The sequence below is a fragment of the Salvelinus alpinus genome, chromosome 3, assembly GCF_045679555.1.
Source record: "Salvelinus alpinus chromosome 3, SLU_Salpinus.1, whole genome shotgun sequence".
Lineage (NCBI taxonomy): Eukaryota > Metazoa > Chordata > Actinopteri > Salmoniformes > Salmonidae > Salvelinus > Salvelinus alpinus.
In genome coordinates this window covers 2419066-2441630 of record NC_092088.1, presented here as the reverse complement: position 1 = coordinate 2441630, position 22565 = coordinate 2419066, and the positions used below count along the sequence as shown (strand labels likewise).

General features: G+C 47.5%; 1 protein-coding gene across 4 annotated transcripts in view; it reads right to left on the bottom strand.

Moving 5' to 3' along the window:
* The window catches only part of lyst (lysosomal trafficking regulator), a 323436-nt gene that overhangs the window by 263144 nt on the left and 37727 nt on the right, over positions 1-22565 (bottom strand). For all 4 annotated transcript variants that reach the window (XM_071391269.1, XM_071391271.1, XM_071391270.1 and 1 more), the window contains one exon: positions 13221-13315. In XM_071391269.1, coding sequence (XP_071247370.1) covers positions 13221-13315 — 95 coding nt within the window. The remainder of the gene's footprint in view (positions 1-13220; positions 13316-22565) is intronic.

Sequence of the window (22565 nt, the reverse complement as noted above, 5' to 3'; positions counted from 1 at the left end):
TGGAGGTCTCTACCACACAGTATAACACCCAGGATGATGGAGGTCTCTACCACACAGCATAACACCCAGGATGGTGGAGGTCTCTACCACACAGTATAACACCCAGGATGATGGAGGTCTCTACCACACAGCATAACACCCAGGATGGTGGAGGTCTCTACCACACAGTATAACACCCAGGATGGTGGAGGTCTCTACCACACAGTATAACACCCAGGATGGAGGTCTCTACCACACAGTATAACACCCAGGATGATGGAGGTCTCTACCACACAGTATAACACCCAGGATGGTGGAGGTCTCTACCACACAGTATAACACCCAGGATGATGGAGGTCTCTACCACACAGTATAACACCCAGGATGGTGGAGGTCTCTACCACACAGTATAAAACCCAGGATGATGGAGGTCTCTATCACACAGTATAACACCCAGGATGATGGAGGTCTCTACCACACAGTATAACACCCAGGATGATGGAGGTCTCTATCACACAGTATAACACCCAGGATGATGGAGGTCTCTACCACACAGCATAACACCCAGGATGGTGGAGGTCTCTACCACACAGTATAACACCCATGATGGAGGTCTCTACCACACAGTATAACACCCAGGATGATGGAGGTCTCTACCACACAGTATAACACCCAGGATGATGGAGGTCTCTACCACACAGTATAACACCCAGGATGGAGGTCTCTACCACCCAGGATGATGGAGGTCTCTACCACACAGTATAACACCCAGGATGATGGAGGTCTCTACCACACAGCATAACACCCAGGATGGTGGAGGTCTCTACCACACAGTATAACACCCAGGATGATGGAGGTCTCTACCACACAGCATAACACCCAGGATGGTGGAGGTCTCTACCACACAGTATAACACCCAGGATGGTGGAGGTCTCTACCACACAGTATAACACCCAGGATGATGGAGGTCTCTACCACACAGTATAACACCCAGGATGATGGAGGTCTCTACCACACAGTATAACACCCAGGATGATGGAGGTCTCTACCACACAGTATAACACCCAGGATGGAGGTCTCTACCACCCAGGATGATGGAGGTCTCTACCACACAGTATAACACCCAGGATGATGGAGGTCTCTACCACACAGTATAACACCCAGGATGGAGGTCTCTACCACACAGTATAACACCCAGGATGATGGAGGTCTCTACCACACAGTATAACACCCAGGATGGAGGTCTCTACCACACAGTATAACACCCAGGATGGAGGTCTCTACCACACAGTATAACACCCAGGATGGTGGAGGTCTCTACCACACAGTATAACACCCAGGATGATGGAGGTCTCTACCACACAGTATAACACCCAGGATGATGGAGGTCTCTACCACACAGTATAACACCCAGGATGGTGGAGGTCTCTACCACACAGTATAACACCCAGGATGATGGAGGTCTCTACCACACAGTATAACACCCAGGATGATGGAGGTCTCTACCACACAGTATAACACCCAGGATGGTGGAGGTCTCTACCACACAGTATAACACCCAGGATGATGGAGGTCTCTACCACACAGTATAACACCCAGGATGATGGAGGTCTCTACCACACAGTATAACACCCAGGATGATGGAGGTCTCTACCACCCAGGATGGTGGAGGTCTCTACCACACAGTATAACACCCAGGATGGTGGAGGTCTCTACCACACAGTATAACACCCAGGATGATGGAGGTCTCTACCACACAGTATAACACCCAGGATGATGGAGGTCTCTATCACACAGTATAACACCCAGGATGGTGGAGGTCTCTATCACACAGTATAACACCCAGGATGATGGAGGTCTCTACCACACAGTATAACACCCAGGATGATGGAGGTCTCTACCACACAGTATAACACCCAGGATGATGGAGGTCTCTACCACACAGTATAACACCCAGGATGATGGAGGTCTCTATCACACAGTATAACACCCAGGATGATGGAGGTCTCTACCACACAGCATAACACCCAGGATGATGGAGGTCTCTACCACACAGTATAACACCCAGGATGATGGAGGTCTCTACCACACAGTATAACACCCAGGATGATGGAGGTCTCTACCACACAGTATAACACCCAGGATGGAGGTCTCTACCACCCAGGATGATGGAGGTCTCTACCACACAGTATAACACCCAGGATGATGGAGGTCTCTACCACACAGCATAACACCCAGGATGGTGGAGGTCTCTACCACACAGTATAACACCCAGGATGATGGAGGTCTCTACCACACAGCATAACACCCAGGATGGTGGAGGTCTCTACCACACAGTATAACACCCAGGATGGTGGAGGTCTCTACCACACAGTATAACACCCAGGATGGAGGTCTCTACCACACAGTATAACACCCAGGATGATGGAGGTCTCTACCACACAGTATAACACCCAGGATGGTGGAGGTCTCTACCACACAGTATAACACCCAGGATGATGGAGGTCTCTACCACACAGTATAACACCCAGGATGGTGGAGGTCTCTACCACACAGTATAAAACCCAGGATGATGGAGGTCTCTATCACACAGTATAACACCCAGGATGATGGAGGTCTCTACCACACAGTATAACACCCAGGATGATGGAGGTCTCTATCACACAGTATAACACCCAGGATGATGGAGGTCTCTACCACACAGCATAACACCCAGGATGGTGGAGGTCTCTACCACACAGTATAACACCCATGATGGAGGTCTCTACCACACAGTATAACACCCAGGATGATGGAGGTCTCTACCACACAGTATAACACCCAGGATGATGGAGCTCTCTACCACACAGTATAACACCCAGGATGGAGGTCTCTACCACCCAGGATGATGGAGGTCTCTACCACACAGTATAACACCCAGGATGATGGAGGTCTCTACCACACAGCATAACACCCAGGATGGTGGAGGTCTCTACCACACAGTATAACACCCAGGATGATGGAGGTCTCTACCACACAGCATAACACCCAGGATGGTGGAGGTCTCTACCACACAGTATAACACCCAGGATGGTGGAGGTCTCTACCACACAGTATAACACCCAGGATGATGGAGGTCTCTACCACACAGTATAACACCCAGGATGATGGAGGTCTCTACCACACAGTATAACACCCAGGATGATGGAGGTCTCTACCACACAGTATAACACCCAGGATGGAGGTCTCTACCACCCAGGATGATGGAGGTCTCTACCACACAGTATAACACCCAGGATGATGGAGGTCTCTACCACACAGCATAACACCCAGGATGGTGGAGGTCTCTACCACACAGTATAACACCCAGGATGATGGAGGTCTCTACCACACAGTATAACACCCAGGATGATGGAGGTCTCTACCACACAGTATAACACCCAGGATGATGGAGGTCTCTACCACACAGTATAACACCCAGGATGGAGGTCTCTACCACAGACACACATTATTCTCACGTTATATTCACATTCAGATTATTTCATAGTTATTACAACATACGTTGTTAAAGTTATTACTTACAATATATGTTCTTGAAAAGGAATGAAGCTATTTGACAACTGGATGCAAATATAAACGCAGGAAAACGATTAAGTAAAGAAAGTCTGATATGACAGGATTTCTTGAAACAGGTGGAGCTAAAAACACTTCCGTTCCCCAACGCACCTTGAAGTGGCCCTTCTCACTTCCTCACAACAAATCCTCTTTCTGCTAACGGGCCACCGTAGAGTTACACACCCCTTCATATGTTACTACCTTTATTTATTTAACACGGTAAGTCACTTAAAGATGACGGCCTACCGGGGAACAGTGGGGTTAACTGCCTTGTTCAGGGGCAGAACGACAGATTTTTACCTTGTCAGCTCGGGGATTCGATCTTGCAACCTTTCGGTTACCAGTCCAACGCTCTAACCACTAGGCTACGGAGCCTTCCAATACACATTTATGCCAGTCCATGTGTGTGTGTGTGTGTGTGATGTGATATCTATATCACATCACACACACACACCTCCATCTCTCCTATGCCAAAACAATCAACATCCCACCAAATATTAGTGTGAGTCTGAATACTTTCCCTCAATGTGGTTTGATCCAGGCTTAAGGTTACAAACTGCTACTTCCTCCGTAACACGGACACTGACCGGTGTCCTGTTCTTAACAGCAAATTCCATTAAATGGGAATTTCACATTCTCCAGATTTGGAGAGTTGATCAGTAGATCACATGAAAGCATGTGATGAGAGGGCCAGGAGAGGGCTAAGCTCTAGGGAGCTCGCCAGGAGAGGGCTAACCTCTAGGGAGCTCGCCAGGAGAGGGCTAACCTCGCCAGGAGAGGGACGGTGTGTGTGTATGTGTGTGTGTGCGTGTGGGGGGGGGGGGGGGGGGTTGGCCTATGGGGAGCTAGCTAAGAGAGGAACGGTGTGTGTGTGTGTGTGTGTGTGTGGACGTGTTTAACTATTCTGGTGGGGACCAGAAGTCCCTACAAGATTAGTAAACAAAGTAAAAATTGACCAACTGGGGACATTTTGTTAGTCCCCACAAGGTCAAATGCTATTTCTAGGGGGTTAAGGTTAGAGTTAGTGTTAGGGTTAGAATTAAGTTAAATATTAAGGTTAGGAGCTAGGGTTAGTTGTAGGGTTAGGATAAAGTTTAGGTTTTTGGGTTAGGGTAAGAGTACGGGTTAGGATTAGGGTTAGGTTTAGGGGTTAGGGAAAATAGGATTTTGAATGGGACTGAATTGTATGTCCCCACAAGGTTAGCTGTACAAGACTGTGTGTGTGTGTGTGTGTGTGTGTGTGTGTGTGTGTGTGTGTGTGTGTGTGTGTGTGTGTGTGTGTGTGTGTGTGTGTGTGTGTGTGTGTGTGTAGGTTGGCCTATGGGGAGCAAGCTAAGAGAGGAACGGTGTGTGTGTGTGGAGGTTGGCCTATGGGGAGCTAGCTAAGAGAGGAACGGTGTGTGTGTGTGTGTGTGTGTGTGTGTGTGTGTGTGTGTGTGCCTATGGGGAGCTAGGAAACACAGGGACTGATGGCTGGGAGCAAAGCCTAGTTAGAAGAAAGATACCACTATGACAACTACAACTGTTATCCCCACAACCACTTGTTCCTACTGCTAAAAAAAAGTGCTTCTGAAACTTACAAAACCCAAAGCTGTAACTCGTGGCGACTAAACTACGGTAGTAGCTGCGCTAAAACAGCTACAAATCATACAGCAAACATTCTAACTGCGTAGAAGACAACTGATGATGCTTGGGCGGACACTCTGCCCTCGTTACACCACACAATCTAGAGGGGTTAGTTAACCTGCCCTCGTTACACCACACAATCTAGAGGGGTTAGTTACCCTGCCCTCGTTACACCACACAATCTAGAGGGGTTACCCTGCCCTCGTTACACCACACAATCTAGAGGGGTTACCCTGCCCTCGTTACACCACACAATCTAGAGGGGTTACCCTGCCCTCGTTACACCACACAATCTAGAGGGGTTACTCTGCCCAGAGAGCACCACCACTGTGTGTAACATGAGTTCTACAACACCAAACAATCACTGCTGATACGTCACACTTAAAACCCCCCAACCTACAATAGAGAGGCCACTTTATCCACGACCACACCCATACCGACCACACCCATACCGACCACACCCATAAAGACAGATAAAGAGCTCTACTTGGAAACCCCTTTTAGCATTGACATTGAGGTCTTCCACCATTTTAAAGTAGTCAAACCAACTGGGTGGGGATTCAGCCGAAGAACCAAGTTTCTTCATCAAAATTGTGTTGATTGGTTTGTGGCCGGGGACTTTAATGCAGGGAAACTTAATTCGGTTTTACCTCATTTCTACCAGCATGTTAAATGTGGAACCAGAGTGGGGGGAAAAAAACTCTAGACCACATTTACTCCACACACAGAGATACGTACAAAGCTCTCCCTCGCCCTCCATTTGGCAAATCTGACCATAATTCTATCCTACTGATTCCTGCTTACAAGCAAAAATTAAAGCAGGAAGCATCAGTGACTCGATCAATAAAAAAGTCATCAGATGAAGCAGATGCTAAACTACAGGACTGTTTTGCTAGCGCAGACTGGAATATGTTCTGGGATTCTTCCGATGGTATTGAGGAGTACACCACACCAGTCACTGGCTTCATCAATAAGTGCATCGAGGACGTCATCCCCACAGTGACCGTACGTACATACCCCAACCAGAAGCCATGGATTACAGGCAACATCCACACTGAGCTAAAAGAGTAGAGCTGTCGCTTTCAAGGAGCGGGACTCTGACCCGGAAGCTTCTAAGAAATCCCGCAAAGCCCTCCGACGAACCATCAAACAGCGTCAATACAGGACTAAGATTGAATCCTACAACACCGGCTCCGACGCTCCTACCAGACAAGCTCTTACTTCTATGCTCGCTTCGAGGCAAGCAACACTGAAGCATGCTTGAGAGCACCAGCTGTTCCGGACGACTGTGATCACGCTCTCCGTAGCCGATGTGAGTAAGACCTTTAAACAGGTTAACATTCACAAGGCCGCAGGGCCAGACGTGTACTCCGAGCATGCGCTGACCAACTGGCAAGTGTCTTCACTGACATTTTTCAACCTCTCCCTGTCCGAGTCTGTAATACCAACATGTTTCAAGCAGACCACCATAGTCACTCACGTCTATAGCCATGAAATGCTTTGAAAGGCTGGTCATGGCTCACATCAACACCATTATCCCAGAAACCATAGACCCACTCCAATTTGCATACCGCCCGCCCCAACAGATCCACAGATGACGCAATCTCTACTGCACTCCACACCGCCCTTTCCCACCTGGACAAAAGGAACACCTATGTGAGAATGCTACTCATTGACCACAGCTCAGCATTCAACACCATAGTGCCCTCAAAGCTCATCACTAAGCTAAGGACCCTGGGACTAAACACCTCCCTCTGCAACTGGATCCTGGACTTCCTGACGGGCCGCCCCCAGGTGGTAAGGGTAGGTAACAACATCTGCCACGCTGATCCTCAACAGAGGGGCCCCTCAGGGGTGTGTGCTCAGTCCCCTCCTGTACTCCCTGTTCACCCACGATTGCGTGGCCAAGTAAGAATTTCACGGTACGGTCTACACCTGTTGTATTTGGCACGTGTGACAAATACAATTATATTATATTTTATTTGAGATAGAGTATTAACTGTCAAACTAAACTGCCACAGCCAAGATGGTTAGTCACTCTCTCAGAAAAGAGTCACTTTTAGAAAACCCTTACATTAGGGCAAGAGCCTCCTTATTGGATTATTGGATACTTTAAACAAGTATACTGCAGAATTAAAATGAAATGAATGTTTTGGTAGTAATAAAAAAAAAATCGTAAAATGTATAGAAAATGTCCACTTTTGCACCTCTTGGTAGTCAAACTGGCATATCAGGGCTGGCACCATTTCCCCTATATGGTGGCAGTGTACCAAATGGCACCATTTATATGGTGGCAGTGTACCAAATGGCACCATTTCCCCTATATGGTGGCAGTGTACCAAATGGCACCATTTCCCCTATATGGTGGCAGTGTACCAAATGGCACCATTTCCCCTATATGGTGGCAGTGTACCAAATGGCACCATTTCCCCTATATGATGGCAGTGTACCAAATGGCACCATTTCCCCTATATGATGGCAGTGTACCAAATGGCACCATTTCCCCTATATGATGGCAGTGTACCAAATGGCACCATTTCCCCTATATGGTGGCAGTGTACCAAATGGCACCATTTCCCCTATATGGTGGCAGTGTACCAAATGGCACCATTTATATGGTGGCAGTGTACCAAATGGCACCATTTCCCCTATATGGTGGCAGTGTACCAAATGGCACCATTTCCCCTATATGGTGGCAGTGTACCAAATGGCACCATTTCCCCTATATGGTGGCAGTGTACCAAATGGCACCATTTCCCCTATATGATGGCAGTGTACCAAATGGCACCATTTCCCCTATATGATGGCAGTGTACCAAATGGCACCATTTCCCCTATATGATGGCAGTGTACCAAATGGCACCATTTCCCCTATATGGTGGCAGTGTACCAAATGGCACCATTTCCCCTATATGGTGGCAGTGTACCAAATGGCACCATTTCCCCTATATGATGGCAGTGTACCAAATGGCACCATTTCCCCTATATGGTGGCAGTGTACCAAATGGCACCATTTCCCCTATATGATGGCAGTGTACCAAATGGCACCATTTCCCCTATATGGTGGCAGTGTACCAAATGGCACCATTTCCCCTATATGGTGGCAGTGTACCAAATGGCACCATTTCCCCTATATGATGGCAGTGTACCAAATGGCACCATTTCCCCTATATGATGGCAGTGTACCAAATGGCACCATTTCCCCTATATGGTGGCAGTGTACCAAATGGCACCATTTCCCCTATATGGTGGCAGTGTACCAAACGGCACCATTTCCCCTATATGGTGGCAGTGTACCAAACGGCACCATTTCCCCTATATGATGGCAGTGTACCAAACGGCACCATTTCCCCTATATGATGGCAGTGTACCAAATGGCACAATTTTCCCTATACGGTGGCAGTGTACCAAATGGCACCATTTCCCCTATACGGTGGCAGTGTACCAAATGGCACCATTTCCCCTATATGGTGGCAGTGTACCAAATGGCACCATTTCCCCTATATGGTGGCAGTGTACCAAATGGCACCATTTCCCCTATATGGTGGCAGTGTACCAAACGGCACCATTTCCCCTATATGATGGCAGTGTACCAAACGGCACCATTTCCCCTATATGATGGCAGTGTACCAAACGGCACCATTTCCCCTATATGATGGCAGTGTACCAAACGGCACCATTTCCCCTATATGATGGCAGTGTACCAAATGGCACCATTTTCCCTATACGGTGGCAGTGTACCAAATGGCACCATTTCCCCTATATGGTGGCAGTGTACCAAATGGCACCATTTCCCCTATATGGTGGCAGTGTACCAAATGGCACCATTTCCCCTATATGGTGGCAGTGTACCAAATGGCACCATTTCCCCTATATGGTGGCAGTGTACCAAATGGCACCATTTCCCCTATACGGTGGCAGTGTACCAAATGGCACCATTTCCCCTATACGGTGGCAGTGTACCAAATGGCACCATTTCCCCTATATGGTGGCAGTGTACCAAATGGCACCATTTCCCCTATATGGTGGCAGTGTACCAAACGGCACCATTTCCCCTATATGGTGGCAGTGTACCAAACGGCACCATTTCCCCTATATGATGGCAGTGTACCAAATGGCACCATTTCCCCTATATGGTGGCAGTGTACCAAACGGCACCATTTCCCCTATATGATGGCAGTGTACCAAACGGCACCATTTCCCCTATATGGTGGCAGTGTACCAAACGGCACCATTTCCCCTATATGGTGGCAGTGTACCAAACGGCACCATTTCCCCTATATGGTGGCAGTGTACCAAATGGCACCATTTCCCCTATATGGTGGCAGTGTACCAAATGGCACCATTTCCCCTATATGGTGGCAGTGTACCAAATGGCACCATTTCCCCTATATGGTGGCAGTGTACCAAATGGCACCATTTCCCCTATATGGTGGCAGTGTACCAAATGGCACCATTTCCCCTATATGGTGGCAGTGTACCAAATGGCACCATTTCCCCTATATGGTGGCAGTGTACCAAATGGCACCATTTCCCCTATATGGTGGCAGTGTACCAAATGGCACCATTTCCCCTATATGGTGGCAGTGTACCAAATGGCACCATTTCCCCTATATGATGGCAGTGTACCAAATGGCACCATTTCCCCTATATGATGGCAGTGTACCAAATGGCACCATTTCCCCTATATGATGGCAGTGTACCAAATGGCACCATTTCCCCTATATGGTGGCAGTGTACCAAATGGCACCATTTCCCCTATATGGTGGCAGTGTACCAAATGGCACCATTTCCCCTATATGGTGGCAGTGTACCAAATGGCACCATTTCCCCTATATGGTGGCAGTGTACCAAATGGCACCATTTCCCCTATATGGTGGCAGTGTACCAAATGGCACCATTTCCCCTATACGGTGGCAGTGTACCAAATGGCACCATTTCCCCTATACGGTGGCAGTGTACCAAATGGCACCATTTCCCCTATATGGTGGCAGTGTACCAAATGGCACCATTTCCCCTATATGGTGGCAGTGTACCAAACGGCACCATTTCCCCTATATGATGGCAGTGTACCAAACGGCACCATTTCCCCTATATGATGGCAGTGTACCAAACGGCACCATTTCCCCTATATGGTGGCAGTGTACCAAATGGCACCATTTCCCCTATATGGTGGCAGTGTACCAAACGGCACCATTTCCCCTATATGATGGCAGTGTACCAAACGGCACCATTTCCCCTATATGGTGGCAGTGTACCAAACGGCACCATTTCCCCTATATGGTGGCAGTGTACCAAATGGCACCATTTCCCCTATATGGTGGCAGTGTACCAAATGGCACCATTTCCCCTATATGGTGGCAGTGTACCAAATGGCACCATTTCCCCTATATGGTGGCAGTGTACCAAATGGCACCATTTCCCCTATATGGTGGCAGTGTACCAAATGGCACCATTTCCCCTATATGGTGGCAGTGTACCAAATGGCACCATTTCCCCTATATGGTGGCAGTGTACCAAATGGCACCATTTCCCCTATATGGTGGCAGTGTACCAAATGGCACCATTTCCCCTATATGGTGGCAGTGTACCAAATGGCACCATTTCCCCTATATGATGGCAGTGTACCAAATGGCACCATTTCCCCTATATGATGGCAGTGTACCAAATGGCACCATTTCCCCTATATGATGGCAGTGTACCAAATGGCACCATTTCCCCTATATGGTGGCAGTGTACCAAATGGCACCATTTCCCCTATATGGTGGCAGTGTACCAAATGGCACCATTTCCCCTATATGGTGGCAGTGTACCAAATGGCACCATTTCCCCTATATGGTGGCAGTGTACCAAATGGCACCATTTCCCCTATATGGTGGCAGTGTACCAAATGGCACCATTTCCCCTATATGATGGCAGTGTACCAAATGGCACCATTTCCCCTATATGGTGGCAGTGTACCAAATGGCACCATTTTCCCTATATGGTGGCAGTGTACCAAATGGCACCATTTTCCCTATATGGTGGCAGTGTACCAAATGGCACCATTTTCCCTATATGGTGGCAGTGTACCAAATGGCACCATTTTCCCTATATGGTGGCAGTGTACCAAATGGCACCATTTCCCCTATATGGTGGCAGTGTACCAAATGGCACCATTTCCCCTATATGGTGGCAGTGTACCAAATGGCACCATTTTCCCTATATGGTGGCAGTGTACCAAATGGCACCATTTCCCCTATATGGTGGCAGTGTACCAAATGGCACCATTTCCCCTATATGGTGGCAGTGTACCAAATGGCACCATTTCCCCTATATGGTGGCAGTGTACCAAATGGCACCATTTCCCCTATATGGTGGCAGTGTACCAAATGGCACCATTTCCCCTATATGGTGGCAGTGTACCAAATGGCACCATTTCCCCTATATGATGGCAGTGTACCAAATGGCACCATTTCCCCTATATGGTGGCAGTGTACCAAATGGCACCATTTCCCCTATATGGTGGCAGTGTACCAAATGGCACCATTTCCCCTATATGGTGGCAGTGTACCAAATGGCACCATTTCCCCTATATGGTGGCAGTGTACCAAATGGCACCATTTCCCCTATATGGTGGCAGTGTACCAAATGGCACCATTTTCCCTATATGGTGGCAGTGTACCAAATGGCACCATTTCCCCTATATGATGGCAGTGTACCAAATGGCACCATTTCCCCTATATGATGGCAGTGTACCAAATGGCACCATTTCCCCTATATGGTGGCAGTGTACCAAATGGCACCATTTCCCCTATATGGTGGCAGTGTACCAAATGGCACCATTTCCCCTATATGGTGGCAGTGTACCAAATGGCACCATTTCCCCTATATGATGGCAGTGTACCAAATGGCACCATTTCCCCTATATGGTGGCAGTGTACCAAATGGCACCATTTCCCCTATATGGTGGCAGTGTACCAAATGGCACCATTTTCCCTATATGGTGGCAGTGTACCAAATGGCACCATTTTCCCTATATGGTGGCAGTGTACCAAATGGCACCATTTCCCCTATATGATGGCAGTGTACCAAATGGCACAATTTTCCCTATATGGTGGCAGTGTACCAAATGGCACCATTTCCCCTATATGGTGGCAGTGTACCAAATGGCACCATTTCCCCTATATGGTGGCAGTGTACCAAATGGCACCATTTCCCCTATATGGTGGCAGTGTACCAAATGGCACCATTTCCCCTATATGGTGGCAGTGTACCAAATGGGACCAAACATCCAGACTTCTGTTGTGTAACAGCGTATTTACAGACAAACATGTTGTGTAACAGGGTATTTACAGACAAACATGTTGTGTAACAGGGTATTTACAGACAAACATGTTGTGTAACAGGGTATTTACAGACAAACATGTTGTGTAACAGGGTATTTACAGACAAACATGTTGTGTAACAGGGTATTTACAGACAAACATGTTGTGTAACAGGGTATTTACAGACAAACATGTTGTGTAACAGGGTATTTACAGACAAACATGTTGTGTAACAGGGTGTTTACAGACAAACATGTTGTGTAACAGCGTATTTACAGACAAACATGTTGTGTAACAGGGTGTTTACAGGGAAACATGTTGTGTAACAGGGTGGTTACAGGGAAACATCCGTCAGACTTGTCTTCAGGGGTCGCATTAGCTTTCAGAAATAGGCATTTTCAAAATTGCAGACCATCAACAACAAAAAATCAGTGTTTTAAACCATTTCAGTAGCCTACACATTAGTCACACCAACTACGGTCCTGCAGTAGATTAGCTAATAGACTTTACTGTAGCTCTGTGCAGGCCCAGCAGTTCAGCTAACTGGAGAGAAACGCATCTACAACATGTCTATTCTGCAGCTTTTCTAAAAGGGATGTACCAATTGTTTGAACAAAAAAAGCTTTAAAAACACCTGACACCCTCTGGTGGGGTGTCAGCTTCCTCTCGGATCACAGGCCTTTCATCTGAGTGAGGAGGTTCAGAAAGATCTTACCAGAACTTCAGAGCATCCTTGTTGCCATGGCTGCTGTGGAGGTGGCGGACACAGTGGAACAGACACAGGAAACTCTCCAGGCACTGAAGACTGACCTGAGAGGGGAGGAGATAGACAACACTGAGGTCAAAGATCAAAATAGAGCGTTCCAAATTGCTGTTCCTGTGTTTCTGGTATCTCCCCATTTAAAATGTTAGGATACAGGGCTACCTCGCCTAGCTAGTTGGGCTACCTCGCCTAGCTAGTTGGGCTACCTCGCCTAGCTAGTTGGGCTACCTCGCCTAGCTAGTTGGGCTACCTCGCCTAGCTAGTTGGGCTACCTCGCCTAGCTAGTTGGGCTACCTCGCCTAGCTAGTTGGGCTACCTCACCTAGCTAGTTAGGATACAGTCACCATGTAAGTCACCATGTCTCACCATGTTCACTAGCTAGCTCATTAGGTCACCATGTCTCACCGTGTCCACTAGCTAGCTCATTAGGTCACCATGTCTCACCATGTTCACTAGCTAGCTCATTAGGTCACCATGTTCACTAGCTAGCTCATTAGGTCACCATGTCTCACCATGTCCACTAGCTAGCTCATTAGGTCACCATGTTCACTAGCTAGCTCATTAGGTCACCATGTCCACTAGCTAGCTCATTAGGTCACCATGTTCACTAGCTAGCTCATTAGGTCACCATGTCTCACCATGTCCACTAGCTAGCTCATTAGGTCACCATGTTCACTAGCTAGCTCATTAGGTCACCATGTCCACTAGCTAGCTCATTAGGTCACCATGTTCACTAGCTAGCTCATTAGGTCACCATGTCTCACCATGTCCACTAGCTAGCTCATTAGGTCACCATGTTCACTAGCTAGCTCATTAGGTCACCATGTCTCACCATGTCCACTAGCTAGCTCATTAGGTCACCATGTTCACTAGCTAGCTCATTAGGTCACCATGTCTCACCATGTCCACTAGCTAGCTCATTAGGTCACCATGTTCACTAGCTAGCTCATTAGGTCACCATGTCTCACCATGTCCACTAGCTAGCTCATTAGGTCACCATGTCTCACCATGTCCACTAGCTAGCTCATTAGGTCACCATGTCCACTAGCTAGCTCATTAGGTCACCATGTTCACTAGCTAGCTCATTAGGTCACCATGTTCACTAGCTAGCTCATTAAGTCACCATGTTCACTAGCTAGCTCATTAGGTCACCATGTTCACTAGCTAGCTCATTAGGTCACCATGTTCACTAGCTAGCTCATTAGGTCACCATGTTCACTAGCTAGCTCATTAGGTCACCATGTTCACTAACTAGCTCATTAGGTCACCATGTCTCACCGTGTTCACTAGCGAGCTCATTAAGTCACCATGTCCACTAGCTAGCTCATTAAGTCACCATGTTCACTAGCGAGCTCATTAAGTCAGACGTAGCGGAGATGGATGGATACTGTGTCCTGTAGCAGCACAACACCAGAGCCTGACATTCAGCACATGACAGGTGGGACTTTCCAAAACAGGAAGAGCAGAGAAAGACAAGCCACCTGACTTTAGCAGCATCACCCCCTCCTGTCTAGCTCTGTCCTCTCTGCTACATTATTCCGGTGACTACCTTAGGTCGTGGTCATAGCCCTGCTCTGCCAGAGCTAGCTCATTAGGTCACCATGTTCACTAGCTGGCTCATTAGGTCACCATGTTCACTAGCTAGCTCATTAGGTCACCATTTCCACTAGCTAGCTCATTAGGTCACCATGTCCACTAGCTAGCTCATTAGGTCACCATGTCCACTAGCTAGCTCATTAGGTCACCATGTTCACTAGCTAGCTCATTAGGTCACCGTGTTCACTAGCTAGCTCATTAGGTCACCATGTTCACTAGCTAGCTCATTAGGTCACCATGTTCACTAGCTAGCTCATTAGGTCACCATGTCTCACCATGTCCACTAGCTAGCTCATTAGGTCACCATGTTCACTAGCTAACTCATTAGGTCACCATGTCCACTAGCTAGCTCATTAGGTCACCATGTCCTCACCATGTCCACTAGCTAGCTCATTAGGTCACCATGTTCACTAGCTAGCTCATTAGGTCACCATTTCTCACCATGTCCACTAGCTAGCTCATTAGGTCACCATGTTCACTAGCTAGCTCATTAGGTCACCATGTCCACTAGCTAGCTCATTAGGTCACCATGTCCACTAGCTAGCTCATTAGGTCACCATGTCCACTAGCTAGCTCATTAGGTCACCATGTTCACTAGCTAGCTCATTAGGTCACCATGTCCACTAGCTAGCTCATTAGGTCACCATGTCTCACCATGTCCACTAGCTAGCTCATTAGGTCACCATGTTCACTAGCTAGCTCATTAGGTCACCATGTCTCACCATGTCCACTAGCTAGCTCATTAGGTCACCATGTTCACTAGCTAGCTCATTAGGTCACCATGTTCACTAGCTAGCTCATTAGGTCACCATGTTCACTAGCTAGCTCATTAGGTCACCATGTTCACTAGCTAGCTCATTAGGTCACCATGTTCACTAGCTAGCTCATTAGGTCACCATGTTCACTAGCTAGCTCATTAGGTCACCATGTTCACTAGCTAGCTCATTAGGTCACCATGTCTCACCGTGTTCACTAGCGAGCTCATTAAGTCACCATGTCCACTAGCTAGCTCATTAAGTCACCATGTTCACTAGCGAGCTCATTAAGTCAGACGTAGCGGAGATGGATGGATACTGTGTCCTGTAGCAGCACAACACCAGAGCCTGACATTCAGCACATGACAGGTGGGACTTTCCAAAACAGGAAGAGCAGAGAAAGACAAGCCACCTGACTTTAGCAGCATCACCCCCTCCTGTCTAGCTCTGTCCTCTCTGCTACATTATTCCGGTGACTACCTTAGGTCGTGGTCATAGCCCTGCTCTGCCAGAGCTAGCTCATTAGGTCACCATGTTCACTAGCTGGCTCATTAGGTCACCATGTTCACTAGCTAGCTCATTAGGTCACCATGTTCACTAGCTAGCTCATTAGGTCACCATGTCTCACCATGTTCACTAGCTAGCTCATTAGGTCACCATGTTCACTAGCTAGCTCATTAGGTCACCATGTTCACTAGCTAGCTCATTAGGTCACCATGTCCACTAGCTAGCTCATTAGGTCACCATGTCCACTAGCTAGCTCATTAGGTCACCATGTCCACTAGCTAGCTCATTAGGTCACCATGTTCACTAGCTAGCTCATTAGGTCACCATGTTCACTAGCTAGCTCATTAGGTCACCATGTCTCACCATGTCCACTAGCTAGCTCATTAGGTCACCATGTCTCACCATGTCCACTAGCTAGCTCATTAGGTCACCATGTTCACTAGCTAGCTCATTAGGTCACCATGTCTCACCATGTCCACTAGCTAGCTCATTAGGTCACCATGTCCACTAGCTAGCTCATTAGGTCACCATGTCCACTAGCTAGCTCATTAGGTCACCATGTTCACTAGCTAGCTCATTAGGTCACCATGTCTCACCATGTCCACTAGCTAGCTCATTAGGTCACCATGTTCACTAGCTAGCTCATTAGGTCACCATGTCTCACCATGTCCACTAGCTAGCTCATTAGGTCACCATGTCTCACCATGTCCACTAGCTAGCTCATTAGGTCACCATGTCCACTAGCTAGCTCATTAGGTCACCATGTTCACTAGCTAGCTCATTAGGTCACCATGTTCACTAGCTAGCTCATTAAGTCACCATGTTCACTAGCTAGCTCATTAGGTCACCATGTTCACTAGCTAGCTCATTAGGTCACCATGTTCACTAGCTAGCTCATTAGGTCACCATGTTCACTAGCTAGCTCATTAGGTCACCATGTTCACTAGCTAGCTCATTAGGTCACCATGTCTCACCGTGTTCACTAGCGAGCTCATTAAGTCACCATGTCCACTAGCTAGCTCATTAAGTCACCATGTTCACTAGCGAGCTCATTAAGTCAGACGTAGCGGAGATGGATGGATACTGTGTCCTGTAGCAGCACAACACCAGAGCCTGACATTCAGCACATGACAGGTGGGACTTTCCAAAACAGGAAGAGCAGAGAAAGACAAGCCACCTGACTTTAGCAGCATCACCCCCTCCTGTCTAGCTCTGTCCTCTCTGCTACATTATTCCGGTGACTACCTTAGGTCGTGGTCATAGCCCTGCTCTGCCAGAGCTAGCTCATTAGGTCACCATGTTCACTAGCTGGCTCATTAGGTCACCATGTTCACTAGCTAGCTCATTAGGTCACCATGTTCACTAGCTAGCTCATTAGGTCACCATGTTCACTAGCTAGCTCATTAGGTCACCATTTCCACTAGCTAGCTCATTAGGTCACCATGTCCACTAGCTAGCTCATTAGGTCACCATGTCCACTAGCTAGCTCATTAGGTCACCATGTTCACTAGCTAGCTCATTAGGTCACCGTGTTCACTAGCTAGCTCATTAGGTCACCATGTTCACTAGCTAGCTCATTAGGTCACCATGTTCACTAGCTAGCTCATTAGGTCACCATGTCTCACCATGTCCACTAGCTAGCTCATTAGGTCACCATGTTCACTAGCTAACTCATTAGGTCCACTAGCTAGCTCATTAGGTCACCATGTCCACTAGCTAGCTCATTAGGTCACCATGTCTCACCATGTCCACTAGCTAGCTCATTAGGTCACCATGTTCACTAGCTAGCTCATTAGGTCACCATTTCTCACCATGTCCACTAGCTAGCTCATTAGGTCACCATGTTCACTAGCTAGCTCATTAGGTCACCATGTCCACTAGCTAGCTAGCTCATTAGGTCACCGTGTTCACTAGCTAGCTCATTAGGTCACCATGTTCACTAGCTAGCTCATTAGGTCACCATGTTCACTAGCTAGCTCATTAGGTCACCATGTCTCACCATGTCCACTAGCTAGCTCATTAGGTCACCATGTTCACTAGCTAACTCATTAGGTCCACTAGCTAGCTCATTAGGTCACCATGTCCACTAGCTAGCTCATTAGGTCACCATGTCTCACCATGTCCACTAGCTAGCTCATTAGGTCACCATGTTCACTAGCTAGCTCATTAGGTCACCATTTCTCACCATGTCCACTAGCTAGCTCATTAGGTCACCATGTTCACTAGCTAGCTCATTAGGTCACCATGTCCACTAGCTAGCTCATTAGGTCACCATGTCCACTAGCTAGCTCATTAGGTCACCATGTCCACTAGCTAGCTCATTAGGTCACCATGTTCACTAGCTAGCTCATTAGGTCACCATGTTCACTAGCTAGCTCATTAGGTCACCATGTCTCACCATGTCCACTAGCTAGCTCATTAGGTCACCATGTTCACTAGCTAGCTCATTAGGTCACCATGTCCACTAGCTAGCTCATTAGGTCACCATGTCCACTAGCTAGCTCATTAGGTCACCATGTTCACTAGCTAGCTCATTAGGTCACCATGTTCACTAGCTAGCTCATTAGGTCACCATGTTCACTAGCTAGCTCATTAGGTCACCATGTTCACTAGCTAGCTCATTAGGTCACTATGTTCACTAGCTAGCTCATTAGGTCACCATGTTCACTAGCTAGCTCATTAGGTCACCATGTTCACTAGCTAGCTCATTAGGTCACCATGTCTCACCGTGTTCACTAGCGAGCTCATTAAGTCACCATGTCCACTAGCTAGCTCATTAAGTCACCATGTTCACTAGCGAGCTCATTAAGTCAGACGTAGCGGAGATGGATGGATACTGTGTCCTGTAGCAGCACAACACCAGAGCCTGACATTCAGCACATGACAGGTGGGACTTTCCAAAACAGGAAGAGCAGAGAAAGACAAGCCACCTGACTTTAGCAGCATCACCCCCTCCTGTCTAGCTCTGTCCTCTCTGCTACATTATTCCGGTGACTACCTTAGGTCGTGGTCATAGCCCTGCTCTGCCAGAGCTAGCTCATTAGGTCACCATGTTCACTAGCTGGCTCATTAGGTCACCATGTTCACTAGCTAGCTCATTAGGTCACCATGTTCACTAGCTAGCTCATTAGGTCACCATGTCTCACCATGTCCACTAGCTAGCTCATTAGGTCACCATGTTCACTAGCTAGCTCATTAGGTCACCATGTCCACTAGCTAGCTCATTAGGTCACCATGTCCACTAGCTAGCTCATTAGGTCACCATGTCCACTAGCTAGCTCATTAGGTCACCATGTTCACTAGCTAGCTCATTAGGTCACCATGTTCACTAGCTAGCTCATTAGGTCACCATGTCTCACCATGTCCACTAGCTAGCTCATTAGGTCACCATGTCTCACCATGTCCACTAGCTAGCTCATTAGGTCACCATGTTCACTAGCTAGCTCATTAGGTCACCATGTCTCACCATGTCCACTAGCTAGCTCATTAGGTCACCATGTCCACTAGCTAGCTCATTAGGTCACCATGTCCACTAGCTAGCTCATTAGGTCACCATGTTCACTAGCTAGCTCATTAGGTCACCGTGTTCACTAGCTAGCTCATTAGGTCACCATGTTCACTAGCTAGCTCATTAGGTCACCATGTTCACTAGCTAGCTCATTAGGTCACCATGTCCACTAGCTAGCTCATTAGGTCACCATGTCCACTAGCTAGCTCATTAGGTCACCATGTCCACTAGCTAGCTCATTAGGTCACCATGTTCACTAGCTAGCTCATTAGGTCACCATGTTCACTAGCTAGCTCATTAGGTCACCATGTCTCACCATGTCCACTAGCTAGCTCATTAGGTCACCATGTCTCACCATGTCCCCTAGCTAGCTCATTAGGTCACCATGTTCACTAGCTAGCTCATTAGGTCACCATGTCTCACCATGTCCACTAGCTAGCTCATTAGGTCACCATGTCCACTAGCTAGCTCATTAGGTCACCATGTCCACTAGCTAGCTCATTAGGTCACCATGTTCACTAGCTAGCTCATTAGGTCACCATGTCTCACCATGTCCACTAGCTAGCTCATTAGGTCACCATGTTCACTAGCTAGCTCATTAGGTCACCATGTCTCACCATGTCCACTAGCTAGCTCATTAGGTCACCATGTCCACTAGCTAGCTCATTAGGTCACCATGTTCACTAGCTAGCTCATTAGGTCACCATGTTCACTAGCTAGCTCATTAGGTCACCATGTCTCACCATGTCCACTAGCTAGCTCATTAGGTCACCATGTCTCACCATGTCCACTAGCTAGCTCATTAGGTCACCATGTTCACTAGCTAGCTCATTAGGTCACCATGTCTCACCATGTCCACTAGCTAGCTCATTAGGTCACCATGTCCACTAGCTAGCTCATTAGGTCACCATGTCCACTAGCTAGCTCATTAGGTCACCATGTTCACTAGCTAGCTCATTAGGTCACCATGTCTCACCATGTCCACTAGCTAGCTCATTAGGTCACCATGTTCACTAGCTAGCTCATTAGGTCACCATGTCTCACCATGTCCACTAGCTAGCTCATTAGGTCACCATGTCTCACCATGTCCACTAGCTAGCTCATTAGGTCACCATGTCCACTAGCTAGCTCATTAGGTCACCATGTTCACTAGCTAGCTCATTAGGTCACCATGTTCACTAGCTAGCTCATTAAGTCACCATGTTCACTAGCTAGCTCATTAGGTCACCATGTTCACTAGCTAGCTCATTAGGTCACCATGTTCACTAGCTAGCTCATTAGGTCACCATGTTCACTAGCTAGCTCATTAGGTCACCATGTTCACTAGCTAGCTCATTAGGTCACCATGTCTCACCGTGTTCACTAGCGAGCTCATTAAGTCACCATGTCCACTAGCTAGCTCATTAAGTCACCATGTTCACTAGCGAGCTCATTAAGTCAGACGTAGCGGAGATGGATGGATACTGTGTCCTGTAGCAGCACAACACCAGAGCCTGACATTCAGCACATGACAGGTGGGACTTTCCAAAACAGGAAGAGCAGAGAAAGACAAGCCACCTGACTTTAGCAGCATCACCCCCTCCTGTCTAGCTCTGTCCTCTCTGCTACATTATTCCGGTGACTACCTTAGGTCGTGGTCATAGCCCTGCTCTGCCAGAGCTAGCTCATTAGGTCACCATGTTCACTAGCTGGCTCATTAGGTCACCATGTTCACTAGCTAGCTCATTAGGTCACCATGTTCACTAGCTAGCTCATTAGGTCACCATGTTCACTAGCTAGCTCATTAGGTCACCATTTCCACTAGCTAGCTCATTAGGTCACCATGTCCACTAGCTAGCTCATTAGGTCACCATGTCCACTAGCTAGCTCATTAGGTCACCATGTCCACTAGCTAGCTCATTAGGTCACCATGTTCACTAGCTAGCTCATTAGGTCACCGTGTTCACTAGCTAGCTCATTAGGTCACCATGTTCACTAGCTAGCTCATTAGGTCACCATGTTCACTAGCTAGCTCATTAGGTCACCATGTCTCACCATGTCCACTAGCTAGCTCATTAGGTCACCATGTTCACTAGCTAACTCATTAGGTCCACTAGCTAGCTCATTAGGTCACCATGTCCACTAGCTAGCTCATTAGGTCACCATGTCTCACCATGTCCACTAGCTAGCTCATTAGGTCACCATGTTCACTAGCTAGCTCATTAGGTCACCATTTCTCACCATGTCCACTAGCTAGCTCATTAGGTCACCATGTTCACTAGCTAGCTCATTAGGTCACCATGTCCACTAGCTAGCTAGCTCATTAGGTCACCGTGTTCACTAGCTAGCTCATTAGGTCACCATGTTCACTAGCTAGCTCATTAGGTCACCATGTTCACTAGCTAGCTCATTAGGTCACCATGTCTCACCATGTCCACTAGCTAGCTCATTAGGTCACCATGTTCACTAGCTAACTCATTAGGTCCACTAGCTAGCTCATTAGGTCACCATGTCCACTAGCTAGCTCATTAGGTCACCATGTCTCACCATGTCCACTAGCTAGCTCATTAGGTCACCATGTTCACTAGCTAGCTCATTAGGTCACCATTTCTCACCATGTCCACTAGCTAGCTCATTAGGTCACCATGTTCACTAGCTAGCTCATTAGGTCACCATGTCCACTAGCTAGCTCATTAGGTCACCATGTCCACTAGCTAGCTCATTAGGTCACCATGTCCACTAGCTAGCTCATTAGGTCACCATGTTCACTAGCTAGCTCATTAGGTCACCATGTTCACTAGCTAGCTCATTAGGTCACCATGTCTCACCATGTCCACTAGCTAGCTCATTAGGTCACCATGTTCACTAGCTAGCTCATTAGGTCACCATGTCCACTAGCTAGCTCATTAGGTCACCATGTCCACTAGCTAGCTCATTAGGTCACCATGTTCA